The 27,708-nt window shown below is 34.0% G+C and overlaps 1 protein-coding gene and 1 long non-coding RNA gene across 2 annotated transcripts; one reads left to right on the forward strand and one right to left on the reverse strand.

Annotated features, from left to right (window-relative positions):
* Positions 1-13,777: 13,777 nt before the first annotated feature.
* Positions 13,778-15,545, forward strand: LOC146887891 (uncharacterized). The gene is made up of 3 exons (XR_014993574.1): positions 13,778-13,865; positions 13,984-14,053; positions 15,294-15,545. It is a non-coding gene; the product is annotated as an uncharacterized LOC146887891 (long non-coding RNA).
* Positions 15,546-15,872: 327 nt separating this feature from the next.
* LOC114177069 (ABC transporter B family member 2-like) lies at positions 15,873-26,614 on the reverse strand. Its single transcript, XM_028062300.2, has 12 exons — positions 26,261-26,614; positions 25,972-26,026; positions 25,712-25,887; positions 20,692-20,892; positions 19,874-20,133; positions 19,227-19,767; positions 18,755-19,134; positions 18,152-18,564; positions 17,585-17,826; positions 17,258-17,505; positions 16,706-17,118; positions 15,873-16,613 (listed from the first exon to the last, which is right to left on the reverse strand). Exons 1-12 carry the CDS (start codon positions 26,498-26,500, stop codon positions 16,066-16,068), a joined length of 3,717 nt encoding a protein of 1,238 aa, XP_027918101.1. The 5' UTR covers positions 26,501-26,614; the 3' UTR covers positions 15,873-16,065.
* Between the last annotated feature and the right edge of the window lie 1,094 nt (positions 26,615-27,708).

Consider the following 27,708-nt stretch of genomic DNA (forward strand, 5'->3'; position numbering starts at 1 on the left):
CTTACCCTTGCATTTTGTGTGTTCTCTTGCCTTTTTTTTTCTTTTGTCATAACTGTACACTTTATATATATGTGAGCATATTAGAGATGACAAATAAACTCGTCCCCGTGGGTATTGCCTGAACCCGTCCCCGTGTTGACGGGGAATCCCTGCATTGACTGGGTATGGGTATGGGTATGGGAAATCCCCGATTTTTTCAATTGGGTATGGGGATGGAGATGAGGATGAATATATCCCGCCATAATACTCGTCCCCGCCATATCTCCATCCTCGTTTAAATTATTAAAATATTCACAATCAATTAAGTAACCCTATATATATATATATATATATATATATATATATACTTTCTATTTTTTATTTCTTCTAAATATTTGGTTTGTCATGAAACTCATTCGCATCTCCAATATATTTTTTATCTTATCATAACCTTTATGTAATTATGTTAAAATGATGTATGTGAATTAAAAAAATTTTATGTCTAACATTTGAATATTTCTATTATTTTTTAATATTTTTATTTATTGTATATTTTCCTTTCACATGAGAATGTTTAATACTCACAATTTAAGTGTCTAATAGCATAAACATTTCATTTACTAAGTAATATAAAAAAATTTTACTTATTATTATTAATTTTTGTTTCATCTGAAAAACTCTTTTATTTCGCTAAAACAATTTTTTTTATTTCTCAACCATTGAGTATATATGTTGATATTTGAAAAGTTTTCTTAGATCTCTAAGATGTTTTTCGTCTTATCATACCATTAATTATACATTTGTTTTTCTTTGTGTAATTCCTTCAAATAGTCTCCAAATTGTTTATAAAACACACATTTGTTAATTTGTTAATTTTTTTTATTTTTTTTATTTTCATCATATAAAATATTATTTCGATAAATTTTATCTAATTATTTTTTATTTTCTAACTCATTAGAATCATACTTTAATATTTTCAATATAATTGTATAAATAATTTTTATTTACTACAATATAAAAATTTAATGTAATTGCCATGAATATTTTTTATCTCCATCCAACATATATTGGAGTTTAAAAGATACAAGATCTCTGATAAAATTTTATTATGTTTATTATTTGTTCTTTGCGTCACTTTTTATCAACCATTGAGTATATATGTTGATATTTGAAAAGTTTTCTTAGATCTCTAAGATATTTTTCATCTTATCATTCCTTTAATTATATATCTATTTTCCTTTGTGTGATTCCTTTCAATAGTCTCCAAATTGTTTATAAGACACACATTTGTTAATTTTTTTATATTTTTATTTTTTGTTTATTTTCATTATGTAGAATACTATTTCGATAAATTTTATCTAATTATTTTTTATTTTCTAACTCATTACAATCATACTTTAATTCTTTCACTATAATTGTATAAATAATTTTTATTTACTACAATATAAAAATTTAATGTAATTGCCATGAATATTTTTTTACTACCATCCAACATATATTGTGGTTCAAAAGATACAAGATCTATGTTAAAATTTTATTATTATATTTATTATTTATTCTTTGCGTCATTTTAATTAAGTCATGTATGATGTATTATAACTTTTATTAGTGTATAAAAAATAAATTCATTATAATTTAAAAAATTCAAGTAAACAAACATTTAAAATATATTTTTCCTTTTATATTTTTTAAAAAATATTTTTTCCTTTTAAATTTTTTTAAAAATATTTTTAAAATTTATCAACTAGGTTTCATTAATGTTTGCAAATTTAATAAATGTTTTGGTTCTCATTAAATTTTATTTGGTATTCTAATATAAAATGTAAACAATTATAATTTATTTCAAATTATTTGATATCGAAGAAACAATCATACTCCAAATATTGAATATTTGATAATATTATGTTTCCTTTACCGTAATTTTTTATTATTTTATAAAAATTAATTAAAATTAATATTAAAGTAGTAAGAAAACGGATACGGGTATGGGTACAAGATTATACTCGTTACCCGATGGGGATGGGGATGGGATAAAAGTTTGATATCCGTTGAGTTTGGGTATAGGGATGAGGATGAATTTGTTTTAAGGAGATGAGTATGAGATAGTGAAACTCGTCCCCGCTCCGTCCCGTTGCCATCCCTAGAGCATATATAGGAGATGATGATGAAAGTGACTTTGGAGCTTTGATGGAAAAATGAAACATTAGGATAGGAACATTATAGGGATGAAATATAGTTTTTTTTAAAAAAAATTGTATTAAGTTCCTAGTTTATATTTTGAAGTAATCATGAGTCCATTAATTTTTTTTGTAAGTTTTTCATTATCTAGGATAAGAACTATAAATGTGAATTTATTTTGAAATACTTTATAAATGCTACAAAGACGTATGATAATTAATAATTTCTAAATGTTGTTTTAAATTTCGGTTGTTACAATAGATAGGTATTTTTATTGATATATTTCATTGATAAAATGAGTATCAAAGTTTTTGCTTTAGATTTTAACCATTTTTTTAGTAAAATTTCTCAATAAATATATCAGTAAATGAATATTTTAAAAATTTGTCAATAAATATAGAGGAGGAGTGTGTGGGAATGGAGAAGAAAAAGAGGAGAGGAGAAAGAAAAAAAAAAAAAAAGAGAAACAAGAATAAGAAGAAGAAAAGAGTAAGAAACCGAGGAGGAAAACAAATTGCAAAAAGTTCGTCAGTAATTATTAAAGAATAAATATTAACAAATTTTTATTAATAAATTTTGATCGTAAATAATTATTAATAATTTTTTTTTCGATAATAAATATTTCATTATCAATAATCTGTCATTAGTTTTAATTTAGCCACAAAATTTTCAGACGAATTTTGCCCGTTAATGATTTTGTTATTTTTTAGTCAAAAAGTCTTTATAATGTTATAAAATAGTTATCAAATCAAAATGAGTAATACTGGTTATCTTATATAATAATAGTGACAGAGCGTTATTAAAAAAATTACTTTAAAATTGTTGAAAAGTAGAAGAAAAATATTGTGTTGATCACTATCCTAAAAGTCAACCTACTTTATTCAGTCCACCTAATTAACCTGCTGATATTTTAGATTGGTTCTTAGGAAATTTCTCACACAAAAAGGAGTGGCCCTCAATTAATTTAAATAATATTTAGTATGTAAAAATTAGTCTTGTTAACAATAAATTCTGCTATTAATTTGATTTGAATTGACTAGTATCTGTTTGACTTGGGAATGTTAAGTATCTTAATATCATTTTCGTTGTCAAATTCGTCGACTTATATTTCAAAGTCGTGATTAATACTATATACTATATTGTATGACCACAACGGATAAATCATTTGGTTGTATAGTAGACGACTTTAGGGGACTTTTCTACACCTATAGCTTCATCTCAATATACATCATTCATATTAGAAAAAACAAATTACTCAACCCAAGTTAATGCAAAATGACATTTATAAAGAAAATAAATTATTACCCCATTTAAAATTTCTTTTCACATGCCATAAATAATAAATAAACAAAATTAGTAGTGCGTTACAACTTGTTATAATTAAGAATAAAAAAGTAGTAATACATTCTTAATTTGAACATGTAACTATTTTTTATTTTTTATTTTTATTAGTTTTTTTTTTCTAGTAGGGGTTAGAGGAGATATGACACGAAAGCCCAAATCTACGTGACTTAAACTTTACCTGTAGTGGGGTTTTAAGTTGTCAGAGGAATGAGTTCACATTTGACCAAAGAAATAGAAGTAAATAATGATTTAATAGGAAAAGTGTTGGGCACGTAATTAATGTTATAATCCCGTTAGAATTATGAAGCCATGTATCTTTGAAAGTTTTAAGTTAAAATATTTGGTTGGTTCTAATTTTTTTATCAAAATCTCAATTTAGTTATGTTATTTTTATTAGTTTTAATTAGGTTTATATTTATACTTTTGTAAATTAATAATAAATAGATCTTTTTTGTTGGTATAGAATTAATACCGTTCAGTAGATGTCACATGTCAGTTCTTCGTTTTTTTTTTTGAATTTTTTTTTGAATTTTTTTTAAAATTTTTAAAATTTTTTATAATTTTTTTAAAAAACATTTATACCACGTGTGACGTCTGTAGTATACCATGTGTCAATCTAATATAGTGACATGTTATTTTTTTAAAATTTAAAAAAAAATTAAAAAAAATTAAAAAAACCGAAGAACTGACACGTGCAATGTTAATTCTATACTAATAAAAATGATCTAATTATTACTAATAAAAATACAAAAATCAAATTGAAATTTTTAGTAAAAAACGAGAATAACGGAGTATTTTAAGTTTTATTATTTGTCCTGTTTTAAGATTTGTTGTTTTTTGAGATACGGTGAATCTCAGTGTCATTCGCACAAGTTATTAAGTTCAACAGTTTTCTAAAACACTATGGATGGGTAGATATTAAGGTAAAATCTGTGTTCAGTGCGTTGAAAAGTAAATAATTTAATGTTCCTAATTAATTATTATTCAGCACTTTGATTATTTCAAGAGTATCAACTAACGCTGAGAGAGTATGGGTTTATTTGTCTGAAATATATTCTCATTTTCATATATTTTTTCCTATTTTCACACAAAAAATAATTATTGAATAAAAGTTGATATAGAGAAAAAAAATGATTCGAAAACAAATTACTCAGAATTTATTTTAAAAATTGAGTATTCAAATATATCTAAGTTATTCGTAGAAAGTTCAAGACTATTCTGACATAAATCTAAATTACTTCTTTTGAAATCCTTCGACATTCTCAATGTTTTTGTTTTAATATCCTTTATGTGACTGTAGTAATATGATTCTTAAAGAAGTAAAACTGACCTCGAATCTTTTAGGCACAAACTGAAATTTTAGATTTTTTAAGGAAAACATTGTTATTAGATGGTGTAAGCAATTTAATGTTGTAGGCTTAAATATCTTTTTCGTCCTATTTTTGTTGTGTTTGTTGCAGATGATCCTCAATTATACCAAAAGTTTAAAATCGTCCTTATTTTCGCAATTCATATTTAATTTAGTCATTTTCTATAACGCCATTTAAAAAATTAGTAACAGAGCACTGTACATGTGACACTGTTTTAACTACATTGTACTGTGGTGTATTACGTGTACTGTACATATATAGTAATTAGATATTTGGAAATACATAGATGAGTTAGGATTTTGGAAATGAATTGTTGGACAGTTGGTCAGTTGCTGCAATTTTCTTCCTCCATTCCCAATTTGTGTTGTTGCAATCTTCTTCTACCTGCAATCCCATGTCACGGTCCAATCTTCTTCCTTTACCTCTGGTACTCATCAATCCCTAATTGCAGCGCGACCTAATTGGAAAATTTTTGTCTCCCAAATTGAAGAGTTAACTTTAATAATCCACATGTACAATACATGTAATATACCCCAATATAATGTAATACAAACAGTGCCACCTGTACAGTTCTCCGTTACTGATTTAAACAACGTCACCGAAAAAGACTAAATTAAACCTAAATTGCAAAAATAATGACCATTTTAAACATTTGGTAAAAATGAGGACCATCCGCAATAAACACTACGAAAATAAGGACCATTTTAAACATTTAGTAAAAATGACAACCATCCGCAACAAACACTACGAAAATGAGAACTTAAGCCAATGTTTTACTACTAATGGATTTATTTAAATTCTTTTCGTAACAGGTATAATTTAAGGTAATAATTTATTATTTTTTCGTATAATTTTTATTATGAATTTAATATAATCTTTCGTACATTTTTTAATAAATTTTCGTATAATGAGATAAATTATCAATGAGTTTTAGGTATCAACATAACTAAAATATTAAAATTTATAGTAATTTTTAACACAATCTTATTTAGAAAAAAATATAGTTAAAAGTAATCGATTATTATTTCTAATAAAGTATGTTGTAAAGAAAAAAAAAATCTCAACTCTTTAATCTTTAATATTTTTTAATATTTATGTAGTGTTGAATTTGTGAAACAATTTACGATATTTATTTATGAATTGTGTTATATTTGAACATTTAAATTCTGAAATGAAGATTTTTTTTTTTTTTAAATTCAAAATCTTCTGACTAACTTTGGCAATAATATAGTTAACTTTTTCGCATTAAGAAAATATTAGTTCGGATCACATAGTTAACGTGGTAGTTTGGACTCCGTAATACTGTTTCCTTCCGAAGATTTTTTTTACATGTTTATTTGAATCGAGTTATATTATATCGATTTTATTGAGTTTAATCTACTGTATAAAATAAATTTAATCTAAATTTGAATTAAAAATAAAAAAATCTAAATCTATTTAATTTAATTAAAATAGATATGAATTACAGATCAATCTATTTTATTAAATCTAAATTTATTCGGGCTTACCAAAATGAAGAAAAATTGTTAAAAATAAAAACGTTTAGAGCACGCAGCCGTTACTTACCTTTACATTATGTGGAGATTAGTGATTAACATGAACTAAATATGTATTTGAATTACTTTATTTAAATAAAATAATTTATTTAATTTTAATTTTTGAAATTTCTTATAAAATGAATTATTTCAAAGAATTCAAATCAAGGATATTTCAGCACCAACTTTTGTAAGACGTGATACTTCACTAGTTCTCACAACGTTCTTTTTCTTTTCACAATTATCCTTTGCAGACGAATATATTTGTGATTAGAAAATTGAGAGTTAGAGAAGCTAGGCGTAGCCATCGCCGAAAATTCTTTTCGAGGTAAAAGCTTTAACTTGTGCATGTATCTGAATATGAAAATTTAAACTATTATTGAGAAATGGTATCTTATGTTCGGAAGTTGCAGTGTTTCACAATGTAATATCATAAACTTTCTAACCTAGGATGTTTTCGATTTTCCTAACACGCGTAATTCTCAGGTAGACAATTAATTTTGTCAGCAGAGTTGTAAGCCCCTTTTCTGTGCTTTAAAGTTTATGGGCCTGGCCTTTTTGGAGGCCCAAGGCCCTGTCCTACAGAAGGAGCCTATATCCTTCATTGTTCCCTCATTTTGGCTCTTGTCACCTTTTCAGAAGCAACTTTCCTCTCCATCCCACACCTCTGCCCTCTGCTAGGGCACACCATCCACACGTCTCCCAGCTACCAAAACTCCTTTTGTTTTCCAGGTAAGTGAACTTCGGAGCTTCTGGTCCGTTTACTTCCTTTTTTCCCCCTGTTTGGAGGCGTTGGTCAAGTTGGGGTTGAGATTCCTAACGTCGTTTTGTTTGGATCTTCACGTTTTCAGCTCTACCCAAGTTCCTGGAGCTGTGCTATCCCTTGGTTCAGGACTTTTGCTTTCTGTATCCAAAACAAAGGTAAGGGGAGCTATGTGTTTAAGTTTAAAGTTATCGTGGCATGCTTGTGTTCTGTTCCATGTTGTGAGTGCTTAAATGGTGTTGAATCGTGAAAATAAATGGTTGGCTATGTTCTGGATGTTGCTCTGTGTCGTTTTCCTACCTTGCATGTGTGTTTGGGAGTGGATCTGGGCGGTTTCCGCCACTGCATGTGGGTTGACAGTGGTGAGCTCTGCTATTCTCGCCCAAGCGAGCTCGCCTCGCCTAGGCGAGAGTATCAGAATGCTCACCCTGGTTCTGCCTCGAGCACTCGCCCAGGCGAGGGGCTGCATTTTTGGGCGACAGGTCAGCTCGCTCAGGCGAGACAGCGTCGCCTGAGCGAGAAATCGTGAAACCTTCCAGGACCCAACGTGGTAGACTCGCCTAAGCGAGAGCCAGTCGCTTGAGCGAGACAACTTCTCTCGCCTGGGCGACTACTCCTAGCTTGAGCGAGGCTGCTACAGCGGGTGGTTCCAATTCTGTTTTCTCTCTGTGTTTGATGGGTGAATTTTGTGATTTATTTATTTACCCCTTTCTTTCAAAACCTAAAGAATGTGAATATGTTTATGTGGTTGTTTGAATCTTGTGAACTAAAAATTTGTATGTTGGCATGAATAACACATGGATTTTGTTTGGTTGGTTGGTTGAGAACTTGGATGAGAATTGGATGTTTCGAGAAAAAGGTGGTGGATATGGTATGAAACATAAATTTGGGGTGATAGGCGTAATTCCATGAGTCCCGTGGGGAGACTTTATGGTGGCGTGTAGTGTATATATTAAGATAAGGATTCAAGTAAGGATCGCATCCCGAAACTCTAAAGGGTCAGTGAGTCTCAAGTAGAGCAAACTGACCCAAGTGGTGAGAGTAGCGGGAGGCCCTAGTCTTTGGCAGGATAATGGCCTTAGACGCTTAAAGGCTAACCTCGTGAGTGGTAGGGTGAAACCCATTGGCAATGGCTCTGCAGAGCAGTAGAGGCCACCACGAGTGCAAGCATCCAGTGAATCCGATCTTAATATATGTATCCGGATAATTGAGTCATAGTGTCTTGCTTGTTTGTCATGCCATGAATTATGTGCCTCTGTGCTGGATTGTCTGGGAATGTTTATGCATTTATTCCTTTATACCATGATAAGTATTATATTACACTAGCTTACCCTTGCATTTTATTTGTGTTCCTATTATGTTTTCTCTTTTGCGATGATCACCTTTTGGTGGGAGCAGATGAGGGGGAGGCCCAAGATGGATCCGGGAGACGCAGCAGTGCAGCTTAGAGCTTCGTGTCTGGATGTCTTAGGGGTAGTTTCATGGCCATGAGGCCTTTTGTATTAGTTGTCTTAGTGGCAAACCTTTTGCAAAACTGTTGCACTCTTTTTAAATTCCTTTTGCTTAGGACCACGCGGTATGCCTAAGCTTCCTTTAAGTATTTCCGGATGACTGTAATGGTTACCCTTCTTACTTTTCATGTTTATTCGATTGGCTCTCGTTATCAAAATTTTATGACGCTTCATTTAGTAGTTTAATCTATTAAAAATGGGACGTCACACTTTTATGGTATCAGAGCCTTCGTTCCTAAGTGTCTGTGGGTTATGTGGTTGCTTAGCTTTAGTTGTGCTCCCTTGTCGTGTTTAGATGAGTTCCAATCTAACTGAGTTCTGATGGTTCTTTCTGTGTGTCCAGTGTTATGGCACCCCCTCGTGTAGCTCCTCTTCAACCTTCTCAGGGTGATGGGCAAGACCTAGCTAGGGCGATCGAGGCTATGGCTGCAGCCTTGACGCAACAGAGCAATGCTATGATGCAACAGCATGAGGTGGCGATGCAACGCCAGGAAGCCTCTCTTGAGCAGCAGAACTTCATGATGCAGCAGATGAAAGCTGCTAGGCAGGCTGCAGAGGACGCTCAGAGGCAGCATGTGGATGCTCTCCGCCATTTAGGGGAGAATGCTGCTGGTGCACCGATGTATGGTCCTCATCCCCAACCTCCACCCCCTGAATGGAGTTTGGAAGACTTCTTGAAGCACCAACCTGCCAAGTTTGATGGCAAGAAGAGTCCCGATCAGGCGGACCAGTGGATGAAAGATATGGAGCGCATCTTTGATGCCAAGAGGTGTCTAGATGAGAGTAGGCTTGCTTTCACTGTTTATATGCTCACTGGGGAGGCTGAGCATTGGTGGGCCAGCATGAAGCTGGTGATGGAAGAGAAGCACGAGGATATCACATGGGAAGCCTTCAAGAGGAGGTTCTTGTCGGAGTACTTCCCAGACAGCGTGAGGTACGCTAAGGAGGTAGAGTTCCTCCAACTGACGCAGGGAAACAGGTCAGTGGCCGAGTATGCCGAGCAGTTCAAGCATCTGGGGCGTTTCTACACCATGCCGCTCGATGATGAGTGGCGTTGCAGGAAGTTTGAGAACGGTCTCAGAGGAGACATCCGCCTGATGGTAGCTCCACTGTCCATCAAGGACTTTGCAGCCTTAGTGGAGAAGGCCAGGGTCATGGAGCGAATGAAGGTAGAGGTGGAAGCTCAGCAGCAGCCACAACAGAGAGTTAGCGGACCATCTGGGTCCAGGCCACGAGTTGAAGAAAGGAGGAAGCCTTATGCTAGACCCCATCCACAGCCACAGGGATCTGGAGGTTTCTCTTCCTCGCCCGGCAGGATACAGTGTTATCATTGCGGAGGACCGCATGCGAAGAATTTCTGCCCTCAGCTACCAAGTTTCCGCAGATGCAACCTTTGTGGCAGGGGAGGCCACTTCGGCAGGGATTGTCCTTCTAGGAGAGGGGCAGTAGCACGACCCCCACCACAGACTACGAGTCAGAGTACAGGTCAGACTCAGCAGAGAGGAGGAGGCAGCAGGCCTCAGGCTACAGGCAGGGTTTTTGCTATGACCGGGTCAGAGGCGGCAGGTGCAGGTAACCTTGTTATTGGTTGTTGTGTAATATCTGGCAAGTCCTGTTGTGTTCTTTTTGATTATGGAGCGACACACTCATTTGTGTCAGAGTCTTGTGTGCGGGAGTTGAGTCTGCCGGTGTGTGAACTACAGTTTGATCTCGTGGTATCTACTCCGGCATCTGGGTTGGTTAGGACTTCTTCAGTGTGTTCTAGATGTCCAGTTGAGATAGAGGGACGCGTATACAAAGTCAATCTTATGTGCCTCCCTCTGCAAGGGTTAGATGTGATCTTGGGAATGGATTGGCTCTCTGCCAATCACGTTCTCATCGACTGCCGAGAGAAGAAGTTGTTGTTCCACAGCTCGGAGGAGCCTGAGTTGTTGTCTTCTCATGGGGTTATGAAGGAAATCCAGGACGGTGCGCAGTGTTTTATGGTCTTTGCCAGGATAGAGGTTGAGAAGGAAGAGAGGATCACCGTGATACCAGTGGTAAGGGATTTTGAGGATGTATTTCCCGAAGAGGTACCAGGTTTACCCCCTAGGAGAGAAGTTGAGTTCTCCATAGACTTGGTACCAGGAGCCGGACCTGTATCGATAGCTCCTTACCGCATGGCCCCAGCGGAGTTGGTGGAGTTAAAGAAACAGATAGGGGAATTGCTTGAGAAACAGTTTATACGGCCGAGTGCTTCGTCGTGGGGAGCGCCTGTTTTGCTTGTGAAGAAGAAGGACGATGGCTCAAGGTTGTGTGTGGACTATAGACAGCTGAATAAGCTGACTATAAAAAACAAGTATCCTTTGCCAAGAATAGATGATTTGATGGATCAGCTACATGGGGCGTCGGTGTTCTCCAAGATTGATCTTCGGTCGGGTTATCATCAGATTCTGGTGAAGGCAGAAGATGTTGAGAAGACTGCTTTCAGATCCAGATACGGGCATTACGAGTATGTTGTCATGCCATTCGGTGTGACTAATGCCCCGGCTTTGTTCATGGACTACATGAACCGGATCTTCCGTCCGTTTCTAGATAAGTTTGTCGTGGTCTTCATAGACGACATTCTCATCTACTCCAGGACGCAGGAGGAACATGCCGAGCATCTGAGGATAGTGCTTAGCATCTTGAGAGAGAAGCAACTATTTGCCAAGTTATCCAAGTGCGACTTCTGGATGAGAGAGGTGCAGTTCTTGGGGCACGTTATATCAGCGCAGGGTATAGCTGTAGATCCAGCTAAGGTAGAGGCCGTGATACAGTGGGAATGTCCCAAGTCAGTGACTGAGATTCAGAGCTTCGTGGGCTTAGCTGGCTACTACAGGAGGTTTATAGAGGGGTTCTCTAAAATAGTAGCACCTTTGACACGGCTAACCAGGAAAGATCAACCGTTTGTATGGACTGATAGGTGTGAGGAGAGCTTCAGGGAGCTTAAGCAGAGGCTGACGAGTGCTCCAGTGTTGGTAATTCCGGATGTGAGTAAACCCTTTGAGGTTTATTGTGATGCCTCTCATCAGGGCCTTGGGTGTGTCTTGATGCAAGAGAGGAAGGTGGTGGCTTATGCTTCAAGGCAGTTGAAAGTTCATGAGAAGAACTACCCCACTCATGACCTAGAGTTAGCAGCGGTGGTTTTTGCTTTGAAGATATGGAGGCACTACTTGTATGGTGCGCAGTTCCGTGTGTTTAGTGACCACAAGAGCTTGAAGTACCTCTTCGACCAGAAAGAGTTGAATATGAGGCAGAGGCGGTGGATAGAGTTTTTAAAGGACTACGACTTTGAGCTTCTCTACCACCCAGGGAAGGCGAATGTGGTGGCAGACGCATTGAGTAGGAAGACAGTGCATGTGGCACACTTGATGATAAAAGAGATGGAGTTGCTAGAGAGCTTCAAAGACATGAAGTTACAGTATGAGTTGGAGCCGAAATTCATTAGGTGTAGCACCTTGGTTATATCTAGTGACTTTTTGGGCTTAATCAGGGAGAGACAAGCAACGGATGTTAGTCTGCAGAAGGTAAAAGAGTTACTGGGATCGGATCAGGCCAAGGAGTTTGCCTTGGGCAGCGATGGTGTGTTGAGGTTCAGAGGCAGGGTTTGTGTACCAGAGGATGTTGAGTTGAGGAAGTTGATCCTTGAGGAGGGACACAAGAGTCGTCTTAGTCTGCACCCTGGCATGACTAAGATGTACCAAGACCTCAAGGAGAACTTTTGGTGGCAAGGCATGAAAAAGGATGTTGCACAGTTTGTATCGGCCTGTTTGACTTGTCAAAAGGCAAAGGTGGAGCATCAGAAACCCGGTGGAACGCTTCAACCCTTAGATATTCCGGTGTGGAAGTGGGATAGCATAGCCATGGATTTTGTTACCCACTTGCCTCGCACCATGAGAGGACATGATGCTATATGGGTAGTGGTGGATCGTTTGACGAAGAGTGCTCACTTTTTGGCGGTGAATCTCAGAATGTCTATGACCAAGTTGGCCCAGCTCTACATCAGAGAGATAGTGAGACTTCATGGAGTGCCTAGTAGCATAGTGTCTGACAGAGACCCCCGGTTCACTTCCAGGTTCTGGCAGGCATTGCAGGAGGCTATGGGTAGTAGGTTGAGGATGAGTTCTGCTTATCATTCTCAGACGGATGGCCAGTCGGAGAGGGTGATTCAGTCCTTGGAGGACTTGCTGAGGACTTGTATCTTGGATCACCTTGGCAGTTGGGACGAGGTGTTACCGCTAGTAGAGTTTACCTACAACAACAGTTACCAAGCGAGTATAGGGATGGCACCCTATGAGGCTTTGTATGGGAGGAGGTGTAGGACTCCTTTATGTTGGTACCAGGACGGTGAGTCAGTTATGGTTGGACCAGAGTTGTTGCAACAGACCACAGAGAAGGTGCAGTTAGTGAGAGACAGGTTGCAAGCATCCCAGAGTCGGCAGAAGGCATATGCTGACAGGAGGAGAAGACCCCTAGAGTTTGAGGCTGGGGAACATGTGTTCTTGAGGGTGACCCGAACCACTGGTGTGGGGAGGGCTATCCGCTCAAGGAAGTTGTCTCCTAAGTTTTTGGGTCCATATCAGATCTTGAGGAGGATAGGGCCCGTGGCTTATGAGATTGCATTGCCACCCCAGTTGGCTAATCTACACCCAGTCTTTCATGTTTCACAGTTGCGGAAGTACGTGTTCGACCCATCGCATGTCTTGGAGGCTGAAGATGTGGAAGTCAGGGAGAATCTCCAGGTAGTGGTACAGCCCGTGGCTATAGAGGATCGTCAAGTTAAGGAGCGGAAAGGAAGAGCCACGAGTCTTGTGAAGGTCATCTGGGACCGGAGGACAGGTGACGCAACTTGGGAGCTTGAGGAGAACATGAGAAGTTCATACCCACATCTGTTCTGGTAAGTCTAATTTTTCGAGGACGAAAAATTTTGTTGTTGGGGAGATATTGTAAGCCCCTTTTCTGTGCTTTAAAGTTTATGGGCCTGGCCTTTTCGGAGGCCCAAGGCCCTGCCCTACAGAAGGACCCTATACCCTTCATTGTTCCCTCATTTTGGCTCTTGTCACCTTTTCAGAAGCAACTTTCCTCTCCATCCCACACCTCTGCCCTCTGCTAGGGCACACCATCCACACGTCTCCCAGCTACCAAAACTCCTTTTGTTTTCCAGGTAAGTGAATTTCGGAGCTTCTGGTCCGTTTACTTCCTTTTTTCCCCCTGTTTGGAGGCGTTGGTCAAGTTGGGGTTGAGATTCCTAACGTCGTTTTTTTGGATCTTCACGTTTTCAGCTCTACCCAAGTTCCTGGAGCTGTGCTATCCCTTGGTTCAGGACTTTTGCTTTCTGTATCCAAAACAGAGGTAAGGGGAGCTATGTGTTTAAGTTTAAAGTTATCGCGGCATGCTTGTGTTCTGTTCCATGTTGTGAGTGCTTGAATGGTGTTGAATCGTGAAAATAAATGGTTGGCTATGTTCTGGATGTTGCTCTGTGTCGTTTTCCTACCTTGCATGTGTGTTTGGGAGTGGATCTGGGCGGTTTCCGCCACTGCATGTGGGTTGACAGTGGTGAGCTCTGCTATTCTCGCCCAAGCGAGCTCGCCTCGCCTAGGCGAGAGTATCAGAATGCTCACCCTGGTTCTGCCTCGAGCACTCGCCCAGGCGAGGGGCTGCATTTTTGGGCGACAGGTCAGCTCGCTCAGGCGAGACAGCGTCGCCTGAGCAAGAAATCGTGAAACCTTCCAGGACCCAACGTGGTAGACTCGCCTAAGCGAGAGCCAGTCGCTTGAGCGAGACAACTTCTCTCGCCTGGGCGACTACTCCTAGCTTGAGCGAGGCTGCTACAGCGGGTGGTTCCAATTCTGTTTTCTCTCTGTGTTTGATGGGTGAATTTTGTGATTTATTTATTTACCCCTTTCTTTCAAAACCTAAAGAATGTGAATATGTTTATGTGGTTGTTTGAATCTTGTGAACTAAAAATTTGTATGTTGGCATGAATAACACATGGATTTTGTTTGGTTGGTTGGTTGAGAACTTGGATGAGAATTGGATGTTTCGAGAAAAAGGTGGTGGATATGGTATGAAACATAAATTTGGGGTGATAGGCGTAATTCCATGAGTCCCGTGGGGAGACTTTATGGTGGCGTGTAGTGTATATATTAAGATAAGGATTCAAGTAAGGATCGCATCCCGAAACTCTAAAGGGTCAGTGAGTCTCAAGTAGAGCAAACTGACCCAAGTGGTGAGAGTAGCGGGAGGCCCTAGTCTTTGGCAGGATAATGGCCTTAGACGCTTAAAGGCTAACCTCGTGAGTGGTAGGGTGAAACCCATTGGCAATGGCTCTGCAGAGCAGTAGAGGCCACCACGAGTGCAAGCATCCAGTGAATCCGATCTTAATATATGTATCCGGATAATTGAGTCATAGTGTCTTGCTTGTTTGTCATGCCATGAATTATGTGCCTCTGTGCTGGATTGTCTGGGAATGTTTATGCATTTATTCCTTTATACCATGATAAGTATTATATTACACTAGCTTACCCTTGCATTTTGTTTGTGTTCCTGTTATGTTTTCTCTTTTGCGATGATCACCTTTTGGTGGGAGCAGATGAGGGGGAGGCCCGAGATGGATCCGGGAGACGCAGCAGTGCAGCTTAGAGCTTCGTGTCTGGATGTCTTAGGGGTAGTTTCATGGCCATGAGGCCTTTTGTATTAGTTGTCTTAGTGGCAAACCTTTTGCAAAATTGTTGCACTCTTTTTAAATTCCTTTTGCTTAGGACCACGCGGTATGCCTAAGCTTCCTTTAAGTATTTCCGGATGACTGTAATGGTTACCCTTCTTACTTTTCATGTTTATTCGATTGGCTCTCGTTATCAAAATTTTATGACGCTTCATTTAGTAGTTTAATCTATTAAAAATGGGATGTCACAAGAGTGGTAATCTAGTTTGTCATTTTCTCATAATTTGAAAGTCTCCCAATGTCAGCTATATTTATAATAATTCTATGCAGCAGCCACAACTGCATCTCAATGTCCTCATTATGAAATTTACCACCTTTTCACCTAAAATTCATTCAATTTTCTCTCACGTCAGAAAGCTGTTGCAAAGTTCTTAGGTATCTACATGTATAGAGGTAATTGATATTTTTAACTTGAAATTTTTTTTACTAAAATGTAATTAAACCAAATTATTTAAAGACGTCTTATATTTTTCAACAGTTTCCAATATGTGATATTTTCTGGCCAAGCACTGGCCCCGGAATCCACATCATTCTTTTTAAGTGTGACGAAAATAAAATTACAAACAAACCTTGTAACATATACAAGGTGAATGAATACCCAAATCAGTGCAGATAAAAGAGTTCACTGGTTTTTTGTCTGTCAATCAAAATGTTCTTGTTGTTGAAGGCTGACTAATTTGTAGTATGCTCCATCTGTGATTTCTACAAGTCTTGCATGAATCCCTCGCTGAATTATCTTTCCATCCTCTAAAACTGCTATTTGGTCTGCATTTTTTATTGTGGACAGCCTATGTGCCACTATAACTGTTGTTCTGTTCTGCATCAATTTGTCTAGAGCTTGTTGCACCACACGCTCTGACTCCAAATCCAGTGCACTGGTAGCTTCATCTAGCAGCAAAATTTCAGGGTTTTTCAAAACAGCCCTTGCAATAGCTACCCTCTGTTTCTGGCCACCAGAGAGTTGAACTCCTCTCTCACCTACTTTGGTGGAGTAGCCCTCAGGAAGAGCACTGATAAAGCTATGAGCATTGGCAAGTTTAGCTGCTTCAATCACTTCAGCTTCTGAACCTCCTTCCTTTCCATAAAGAATGTTTCCATATATTGATGTTGCAAAAAGAGCAGGTTCTTGCTGCACCAAACCTATATGTTTCCTAAGGGATTTCAAGTTGAGTTTCTTGATGTCTTTTCCTGTAAGAATTGGATGAATCACTGTTAGAAGAATCTTATTACATAATGGAATAAGATTGAGTGGTTAAAGCAAAGTTGTTCAAAAATCTTACCATCAATCATCACCTTCCCAGATGTTGGATCATAAAATCTGAGTATGAGTGAGATGACTGAACTTTTACCACATCCACTGTGCCCCACCAGGGCAATATTCTTTCCTGCAGGCACTGTTAGATTGAAATCATTGAAAATAACCACGTCTGGCCTTGAAGTATAGTTGAAACGGATTCTTTTTAGCTCAATTGTTCCTTCCACTGTCTTCAACTCTTCTCCAACATCACCCAATATTCCTGTCTTTCTATCCATCACTTCAAAAATGGATGCAACCATTTGATTTCCTTTCAAAAGGTCAGGTGCCAGTGCTAAAGTCTCCCCCATAGCTAGTGCTGTTACAATCAAAACCATGAACGACTTCATAATTGATTTGAAGCTGGAAAGCTCTTTTCCCATCAACACAGATCCATACCTGCAAAATGTATACAATTCTCACTATCAGCACAACACATGTATGCTTATTAAGAAAAAGTTGTTTCACACCATTTAACAAACATTTGACACTCATGGGTAAAGTACTATTAAACCAAAACAGAAGCAGGAGAACGTACCACAAGGCAAGGCCATAAGATGAGAAAATAAAGAACTGGGAAATGCCATAGAATATGCCAGCAATTTGACCTCTATTGAATGAACGCTTTGAAGGCTCCACAAGCTCATTAGCATAAAGGTCAAGGACCTTTTGTTCAGCACAAAATGCAGCCACAGTGCGGATATTACTCACAGCCTCCCCAGCCAACATGTTGGCTTTTAGATATGCTTTGCTCAAGTTGCCACCAAAGCCTTGCATGAATAGTTTCTGAAATTTTGGCACTCAGTTGTTAAAACACAAATAATGTACTAGCTTGGTAGTGTAGAAATATGGAGCTAGAGGAAACCTCGCTAATGTGACCACTAATGATCAGAGGGTATGTGGCTAGTACAACAAGCGTGATCCTCCAGTTCAACATGAAGGCAATAATAAATGAAGCAACAACCAGACCAACATTTTGCAGAAGAATTGTCGAACGATCAACAATTATAGTTCTTAAAAATGTTGCATCGGTCTCTAAACGTGATGAAAGCATAGAACTTGTGTTGTTTATGTCATCAAACCAACTAATTTCACTCTTTAAAATAGCTGCACCACAGAGACTAGTTAAGTTAGTAAAAGAAAGATCATCAAATCACAACCTATGATAACTATATTTTTGTTTAGCAGTGCATATTTTAGAATCAATAGAACAAGTGAGAACACTTAAAAAAGTAAATAAGGCATCTTAATAACAAAACTTAATCTCGGTACATTCGGTGTAAAGATTTTACTCTGTCAACTAATAAAAATGCCCAACACTTAACTTTTAACTATCATTATTATTTCAAATAGGAAGATTAAAAGGAAACATTTCTTAGGAAGACATGAACAAAACTGGAAGGGCATAAACCAATCAGAATATCACAATTACCGGAAAACATTTTTTCTCTTGCACGAAGGGTAAGTCGTTCCCCCATGATTCCAAAGGAAAGATGTTCAATGGCATGGGCAGTGATGGTCAAAACTGCTGCCCCACAGAAGAGAAATGCAATTTTTTTCACTTCATGGCGTGTTGTGTCCCAATCCATGTAATAAGATACAAGAGCATGAGAGATTCCAAGAGCAAAGAGTGGCATTTGTGCTCCAGCAATAAATGCACCCAAGGTTCCAAAAACACCATAAAGCCAATCAGGACCAATCATGGAATATAGTCTTTTTACTGAGACATGCATTGAACTTCCAACACTTTCTCCTCCATCACCAAAAGCTCGGCTAATAGATTCTTTGTCTGAGCGAAAACTACCACGAAAGCTTGTTGTGCGGGATGACGACTCTCCTAGGCGCCTTAAGTTACAATCAGAATAAACATAAACATAAGGAACATACTTTATTCTAGTAGAACATAAGTATAAAGATGACAGAAACAAGTTTAAAGTAACAGTTTAATAGAATCATTTGCAGCAACTTTCTCCAATAGATGAGTGCCAATGCTAATGCCATAAATTGATAAGATTAAGTTATCTGTAATAAGTACCTTGATGAGCCTCCCAAGTAAGGATCCACAGAAAAGTGGCCTTGAGAAAAGGCTGTTTCTTGGATTTGAACAAGAGATGCATATACATTATTTGGGTTGGAAATGAGTTCTTCGTGATTTCCAATTTCCACCACCTTCCCTCCCTCAATAACAACAATCATATCTGCATTCCTAATGGTAGAAAGTCTGTGTGCAACTATCACGGTTGTTCTACCAACCATGACACGATCAAGTGCCTCTTGTACACTTTTCTCAGACTCTGCATCCAGAGCACTGGTTGCTTCATCTAATAAAAGGATTGATGGATTCTTAACTATGGCACGAGATATTGCAATCCTTTGTTTCTGTCCCCCGGATAGTTGTATCCCTCTCTCACCAACCTGCCAAAGAAATTGAATATCTTGTGAATTTCCTTAGTTCCACGTTCCTTCTAAACAATATTCTTAAACAATGAATAAAGGTGCATTCTTACCTGAGTATCTAATCCATCAGGAAGATTGTTAATGAAAGACTGAGCATCAGAGAGCATCACAGCTTGATTTATTTCTTCAAGAGTCGCATCATCTTTTCCGTACAGTATGTTCTCCCTGATGCTTGTAGCAAAAAGTGCAGGCTCTTGATTAACCAACCCAATCTGTTGTCTAAGCCATTTGAGATCAAGTTCCCTGATGGTGTTCCCATCTAAAAGTATTTCACCACAAAGTGGTTCATAGAAGCGCTCAATCAATGATATAACTGTGCTTTTTCCGGAACCACTTCCTCCCACCAGAGCTAAAATTTTCCCCGGAGGAATCTCAAGACTAAAGTTGTTGAAGATCACCACATCAGGACGTGATGGATAACTAAAACAGACATCCTTAAATTGGATATGACCTTCCAATTTGCTTAACTTTTGACCATTTTCTGAGCTGACTTTGCTCATGGTGTCCCTCTCTATCATCTCAAAAATGGGATAAGCTGATGCCTTTGCCCTGATAAATGCAGAAATATCTGGTGCTGCCTGACCAAGTGACCTGGGATTCCAAACATCATACACTTTTGAAAAATAATCTTAACCAGTAAAATAAAGTACCTAGAAGTTGTTAATTAGTAGGATGTTCCTAAGAGAAGGTTACTTACAGGCCAGAAATGACTACATTGAGCATTGTAGTGAAAGCATCGCCACCATTGGCGATATTCTTGTGAACAACTATGCTATTGAACCAAACAAGGAGAGCCCATGAAAGGAAAAGAACACAATGCATGGAGCCTAATCCCAGACCCTTAGCTAAACCTGCTTTTCGACCATTTCTATATGTGTTCATCAGAGCTGCTTTGTATGATCTCACTGCTCTTTCTTCCCCTGCAAATGCTTGTACCGTTCTCACATTGCCTATCACCTTAAATCCACAAAGACTATATCATCGTCATCGTACGTATAATGGTTTTTTTACATGCATTTGGAGGGCAATTTTAAAACAAAGTTAGCCAAATGCTACATCTCTACAAATATACGCATTGACGGAGCACAAAAAGAATGTGGGATCTTCAACATTCTGTATTTATAAAAGCATGAATAAACCTTTCTAATATTTTCAAAATAGTCCGAAATTCCTAATTCAATCAATTTTATATTATAAGTAAGTCGTAAACTTTACCTTACAAATCAATTTATAGTACATAAGTAAGTTACAAACTTCATCTTATAAGTCATTTTTTGAACTCAGTTTTGTGAAACTTACATAAATTTAAAACTTATGCCTAACGTAGTATCAGAATCATTGTTTAAAAAATCTAACCTAATAAGATTTATGGAATATTCTGATCCACCTTTAATATTTTGCTTTAGTTTTGGCAAACTTCGCCTCAGTTTCATCAACCAATTACGTTCACTTATGTATAAATTATATGTTTAGATGATTTTTTATAAAATTTTTAATGATAAAAAAAAATCTTACCTCTTCAGCAATTTCACCTGCTCTCACATATGCTTTTCGAACTTTTCCGATGAGGCCAATGGTGACGTAAGCGTAAAGGCCACCAGCAATAGCAATTAAGGGCACAATGGCAAGTGTCACTAAACTTATTTGCCACACTCTCACAAAACCAATGGTAAAGCCTGCGATAAAACGGCTTATGTAGTGCATGAAGTTCCCAACCTGAAAGTACACCAATTATAACTTTTACACAAACATTTGAAAATTTGAACTTTTTAATTATTTGTGACAAAAAAGAAAAAAAACCTAAAAACTAAAATGTATATAAGAAAATGAAACTGTATAGTAACAATAACTTATCATACTTTAGTAAGATATGTAAAAAGAACGCAAGTTATAAAATTGTGTATGTTTTCTATTATTTGATCTAACCCAATATCAAACTATCTTTCTAACAGATTATTTTGAATGAGACACATTGTGGTTTAGTAAAAATGATTCTTTAATAAGAGTTCAAAATTGTATTTTAGGTTGAAATATAATTAAAGTTTTAACTATTTAATTATTTGTTTTTACAAATTTGATCATCTCTAAGTTTTTTGTTATTAATTTTATTTTACTTTTCTTTAAGATTTTTGGAACTGATAAATTTATATTGATTTGAAAATTCGGTATGAAGTTGTATTTTGGATTGAAAGATAATGTTTAAATATTATTGTGATTGGAGAAAGTTGAGTAGATCTTGGAGAAGCTCATGCAAAAAAAACTTTTCTTTTCTTTAAGTTTCTTCTCTCACATCTCTCTTAATTTCTCACCTCAATTCCCATATTTTTCCCTTCACATCCTATCTCATAATAGCTAGTGAGTTAATAATCATTCATAACAAATGTATAACAAAATGAAGTAAGTAAAGTTCTTTTTACTCTAAAAATCTTTCAAATTCTTTTTCTGCTAATGTTCGAGTTCATCATTGATTTGATTGGAAAAAAATATGTTATCAACTAGTTAGAGTCTTAATCGATGTTTGGTTATTTTTTGTTGTGTTGTTCTAGATATATAGGATCTTTTCTTTGTGTTTTCTTGAAATACAACTTGCTTTCTAAACAAGGAAACTTACCTTTGGTAAAAGTAAGTGTATTTGAAATAACATGTAAAGTTGGAGAAAAATATGAAAATATATATAGCTAATTTTAGAAAACATATATTTGTGAATAATGATAAATTGTGAATGCCTGAATGTGATTGATATATGTTGTGCATGTAGATTTTAATTATATTGATATGATTTTTATATGTCAATAATGAGCAAAGAAGTACCATTGAGATATGATGTAAGTTATCCAAATTCTAGTGACACAATGAATCAATCAAATAGGCAAATTTAAAAGATAATTTACATTGATAAAATTGATTTTAATTTTTAGATTAAATAAAGTTTAGCATAAATATTTGAATGAAATAGTCTTTCTTCTAATATTTAAATATGCTTATTATTTAAAGAAAAAGTAATGTATTGTATATTTCTTTTAACGTTATCAAACTCATTGTACTTGTCTTTGTACTTATATACTAAAACTTACTTTGGGAAATGAGTTACACTTACACATATCGTGATCAGCGAAGCTGTTTATGCTTTTCTCATAATTACAGACACATGATATCAAGGAAAAAGTCCAATAGTATGTGACTATAGGTCCTGAGAATATTAATGCTAACTAATTTATTAAATAGATGTTGTTGAATCGTCGCAAAAAGATATACTAATACGCGGTATCATATCCAAATAACTTATTTTTCCTGTATTTGGGTGGTTGGAGAAAATAATCAACCTAGAATTAAGACTTAATTATGTTTTAGATGTTTATAAATTTAAGAATTTTTAGTTGAATTTCTAATAAATTTGTATGATCTATCGAATTTTTAAAATTTTAAAATTTTTTAACTGAGTTCCTACCGTTAAATATTTTGATAACTTATATAACATGACAGTTGACAGAGTATCATTCTACTTAAATATCACATAATGCATCCTTAGAAACTACTGTAACGATAAGAATCTCTTAAAGAATTGTTATTATATCTATCTAAAATTTTTCTTAAAACTAATAAAAATAATAAATTTATAAAATATAAAGTTAAAAAAATATAAATTATAAATTTATAAAATTAGAAAATTAGGAAATATAAAATAAAAATATATAATTTTATAATTTTATAGTTTATAATTTTATAATTTTATAATTTTATGATTTTATAGTTTATAATTTTATAATTTTTCAATTTTACGATTTATAAACTTTTAAATTTATATCATTTATAATTTTATAATTTATAATTTATATTTTATAAGATTATAAAATTATAAAATCATTAGATTATAAATTTATAAAATTATAAAATTATAAATTTTTAAAATTACACAATTATATATTTTTATTTTATATTTCATAAATTTATAACTTTTTTATTTTATAATATTATATATTTTTTGTTTTTTTATTTTGTATTTTATAATTTTTACTAATTTTAAATATAATTTTAGGTAAATACAACATCAAATCCTTAATATCATCATTAGGATAGTTTGCAAAATTGTATTATGTGGTGACATTTTAGTGAAAACTGTCACACCCTATAGATATCAGAAAAATTTAACTACAGAGACTTCATTAGAAAGTTTTGAAAGTCTTAGGACTAAGACAAAAATTTAATAAAAACTTAAACTTTCAAAATTTATCATAAATCCAAAATATAATTAAATTTATAACTATTTAAAAAAAAACAAAAATCAAGATGGAAGATAAACAAAGCTATGTACTATTTGAATTAAAATAAATAAAATAAAAAATAACAAGAAAGAGCTGAGTTCCTTCTCTATTCATTCTCGTGTTTGTTAGAATTAAATAAAAAAAGTGTGATTATCTTAAATTAAAGCTTTATAAAAATAATAACATAAAATTATAGTACTCATATATATATATATATATATATATATATATATATATATATATATATATATATATATATATATATATATATATATTTATTTATTTATGAGTGCGTATATAAATGTAACGCTTACCATAAGGTCAAATAAATTAATTTTTCTTAAAATCATAATAGTTAAGTAGCCTAATTTTTTCTTTGTTACACTATTCGAAGAAATAAAATACATATAATCAATAAACAATCATCTTTAAAAGGCCATTTCAAGGATTCATTTAATTTGGAAAATACTTTTTATTTGAAAGTTTAATTACAAAGATATCACACTATTTTTATTATTTATTATACAAATTTTTGGAAGTGAAGATGATGTTTTTATAACTAAAGTTGGTACTTTTATGATTAAAATAAATAAAATATTCTTTTTAAAGTAAATGCTACTTTAAATTGTTAAACGAAAATCATTTTAAAGTATGATGATCATACATTAATAATATAAAATTATTTTATATCCTCAACCAATGAATTTATATGATGTTAACTTCTTTTTTTGATATAAAGATCAATGAATTTATCCTGCTTGTTAATATATTTACAAGGTCAGTTCTTGACAATTTCTATTTACGTTAAATGTTTCAAAATACTCAAGTAACATGAAATTTAAAAATTGCATCGTGTAATTAAAAATTCTAGGAATTAAAAGTTTACACGAAGAGTTTAATTTCAATCAACTAACAGTTTTTGCATTATAAACCAATTAAAAATCATCTTAAACGATTTTACAAATAATTATTATAGAATTTAATGCATTTATTGTATATGTTAATTTAAAACAAGATTCTATATTATGCATGGTTAATGCGTAAAAATTACATTATCAGCTAGATTATTAATAAATTTTAAGATATTTTTATAAAAATAATAAATAGATAATATATAACTTTTTTTTTTCAATAACGTTGTATAAAGAAATTTACCCATATTTTATTTTAATTAAATTCGAAGAGAAAATATATGTTTGAGAATAGTTGTATTTAGGAAAATTAAAAACAGCACGCCATAGTTAACAAGAAATAAATTAAACATTTCTACAGAGAAACATCTATATGATTTCACAATGGAACTTCTTTTAAAAGGAAACTAAGGGTATGATTACTTGAAAAAAAAATTACTTAAAAATTAGTTTTAAAGTTAAAGCTAAAAATAAGAGTTAAAAAAATAGCTTTATAATTTTATTGTTTTGGCTTAGAAAACCTTCTGAAATAAAATTTGAGTTGCATTATTTTTTAAGAACTTTAATTTTGTTTAAAATTATATCTTGTCAATTAAAGTGGTATATTTATGAAGAAAAGTATTACTTGTTGATCATAAAGCTCCTCAAATTTTGTATACATTGGTTTTGATGATATAAGTCAAATGAGTGTTATTCCTTCTATACTCGATTGTTTGTGATACATTTACACATTTAAACTACATGAGCTTGATAGGTTCACTTCCACAAACACTTTCAAAATAATTTTCAGAAAGTAATCAGCTTATTAATTAAGGAACAGTACAGTGAATTATCTTTAGATGTTTAAACTTAAAAAATCCACGAGTTCAAGATAATCAATTACTTAAATTCATAAGTAGATAATTAACTATTGGAAGGTTTTTGACAAATACCATCTACATAAATAATCGATTATTATATAAAATAATTAATTATTTAAGATGCCTAACAATGTTTTTTTTATTGAAAAAAGTAACAAATTTAAGAAGAGAATAACTAAATACAAAATTATAATTTTAAAAAATATATATGATTTTGAAATAAAAAATTTAAGATCTATTTTAAAAAATGTGTTAGGAGGCTCTTTACTCTGAATATTTTAAGATATAATAATATGATTTTTTTTTTGTTTTATTTGCATTTAATTTTATTTAAATTAAAATATTAATTTCATCTCTATAATTTATAACATTGATCTTTTAAGTAATCTTACTAAACTCATTTTGAAGAAGTCATCTAAATTAGTTTAATATAAAGATAAAAGATTTTATATATGAGAGATTTTCTTGCTACCATCTGTGAAAACAAAAGGATGGCAATTACCTTCTCAGAAAGTGCATCTTGAACAACGATGATGTCATTGGTAATAGAAGAAATAACCTCTCCAGTTGAAGCTTCAGTATCAAAAAGACTTATATCTTGATTCAACATTGACCTTAAGTACGCCATTCTCATCTTTGCAGCTTGACGTTCCCCAGTATGCATCCAACATGCCACCTCTATATATGTTAATTAATGCTATCAATCAACATTCACAATTAACACTTTTTCTTTTACTACAATGTAATATAACTAACTCATACCTGTCCAAGATGAAAACAATATTACTATGCTTAGATACACAAAATCCAACGCATACTGCAAAATCATGACCAACCACTGTTAAAATTTAATTTATTTAAAACACACAAATAAATTAGGTATATATAATTTAGTGTTATTTACTTAGAAACCGGTATATATTAGGGCAGGTTATTTGATTTTTCTGATAATTAATAATATATGATATGGTGAGACCGTGTTCGATAATTTTGGAGGAAGAAGATGAAACGGTACCCAATTATGCATGGGAAGTGGACAAGAGAAACAAACCTTAGCAACTTCGTGGGAAGCTTCTTTGGGAAAAAGGTAAGCCAAACCTATGACATTGATAATCTTTCCGAAGAAGACAAAGAAAACAGGCACAGAGGCACCATGAACACACGCCCCAACAGATCCAACACCCATCAAAACGCAGTCGTAGGAGTCAGCGAAGGAGAAGAGCTTCAGAAGAGGAACCTTTCGTTCCTGCTGTGTCCCCTTTTCTTTCTTCTCTCCATCTGACATCTTCATATTTTGCCCTCAAACACAAGCAAAGGAATCGATCACCACAATATATATATATAAGCTTCACCTATGATGATGAGTTGTGGCAGAGTTATTTGAAAGAAGGGAATGTGTTGAAACTTGAAAACTTGAAGATGAAGAATGAGAAAAAGATATTTATAGCAGCAAGAACAATAGGTTTGGTGGTGCGTCATGAATTTATTATATAAGGTGAAAATCACAACACATTTTTTATATTTAATGAATGTTACTACCATTTCTTATTTATTATCCTATACAACAGATACATAATAACCTTAGAGTTCGTAAATACAATACTTTTATATCGTGAAGTGCTGTCAAAATATATTAGCCACGCTAATTATTTCAATAAAAAGAATTATTTTTAATGTTTAACAATTATTGACTCTTTCCTAAAAAGATTTAAATTTGGATTATGACATCAATTAATTCACAAGTATTTTTTTTTCTATATCTTTTACTTATCCAAATAAAATGTGCTTTTCATCATTAAATGTTTTATACAAAAACTATTGGAGAATAATATTTTGACTACTAAATTTTGACAACATTCTCTCACAACATGAGATGTCATCTTTTAAGTGGTTTTGAAATATTGAAAATGAAAAAATGAAAAAATAAAAACCACTTAGAAAATGTCACCTAAAGTTATTAGAAAAAGTTATCAAAATTTAGTAATTAAAAAATTATTTTCCAAAATTATTTCAATAGAATGGACAGAATTCAGTAAGTTCCTAATTTATAAATAAAAGGAAAATCTTATTAAGTTAAAAATACATAAGGAATAAATAACTGACTCATTAGTCATTCCCTTTTCTTAAGGCTTTCAAGAGGCCGTAAATACCAAGTGAAAAACCTTGTGTAAGTTAATTAGTAATGTTAGGAACGGTAATACTATTACGTACTAATTAAAATTATCTAACCGATTAAGTATTACTGATACAGTTTATGCATAATCAAAATTAATATGATTGTCTACGAGGGAATTTATGATAAATAGTACAGTCAATGTTATAACTTGTAGAGAACTTATACAGAATTAAACCAAAAAGTGTTAATACAACAAAACTTCTTAATAGTAGCATAGGTTTCGAGATGTCGGTAAGCTAATATGAAAAGAAATATTTAAAAAAAAAAACATTTTTAAGAGTAAACTACATAAACATTTCTTTAGATTTCTCAATACTCCAACA

The sequence above is a fragment of the Vigna unguiculata genome, chromosome 3 (assembly GCF_037176805.1).
Source record: "Vigna unguiculata cultivar grain cowpea cultivar isolate G323 ecotype 2 chromosome 3, ASM3717680v1, whole genome shotgun sequence".
NCBI lineage: Eukaryota > Viridiplantae > Streptophyta > Magnoliopsida > Fabales > Fabaceae > Vigna > Vigna unguiculata.

Excerpts from the sequence above, each read along its gene's own strand:
- LOC114177069 (XM_028062300.2), bottom strand. The coding sequence starts at position 26,500 with ATGAAGATGTCAGATGGAGAGAAGAAAGAAAAGGGGACACAGCAGGAA. Across the intron at positions 25,888-25,971 it reads ATTGTTTTCATCTTGGACAG|AGGTGGCATGTTGGATGCAT; the intron begins GTATGAGTTAGT and ends TAACATATATAG. Across the intron at positions 20,893-25,711 it reads AAGATGCACTTTCTGAGAAG|GTTGGGAACTTCATGCACTA; the intron begins GTAATTGCCATC and ends GTGTACTTTCAG.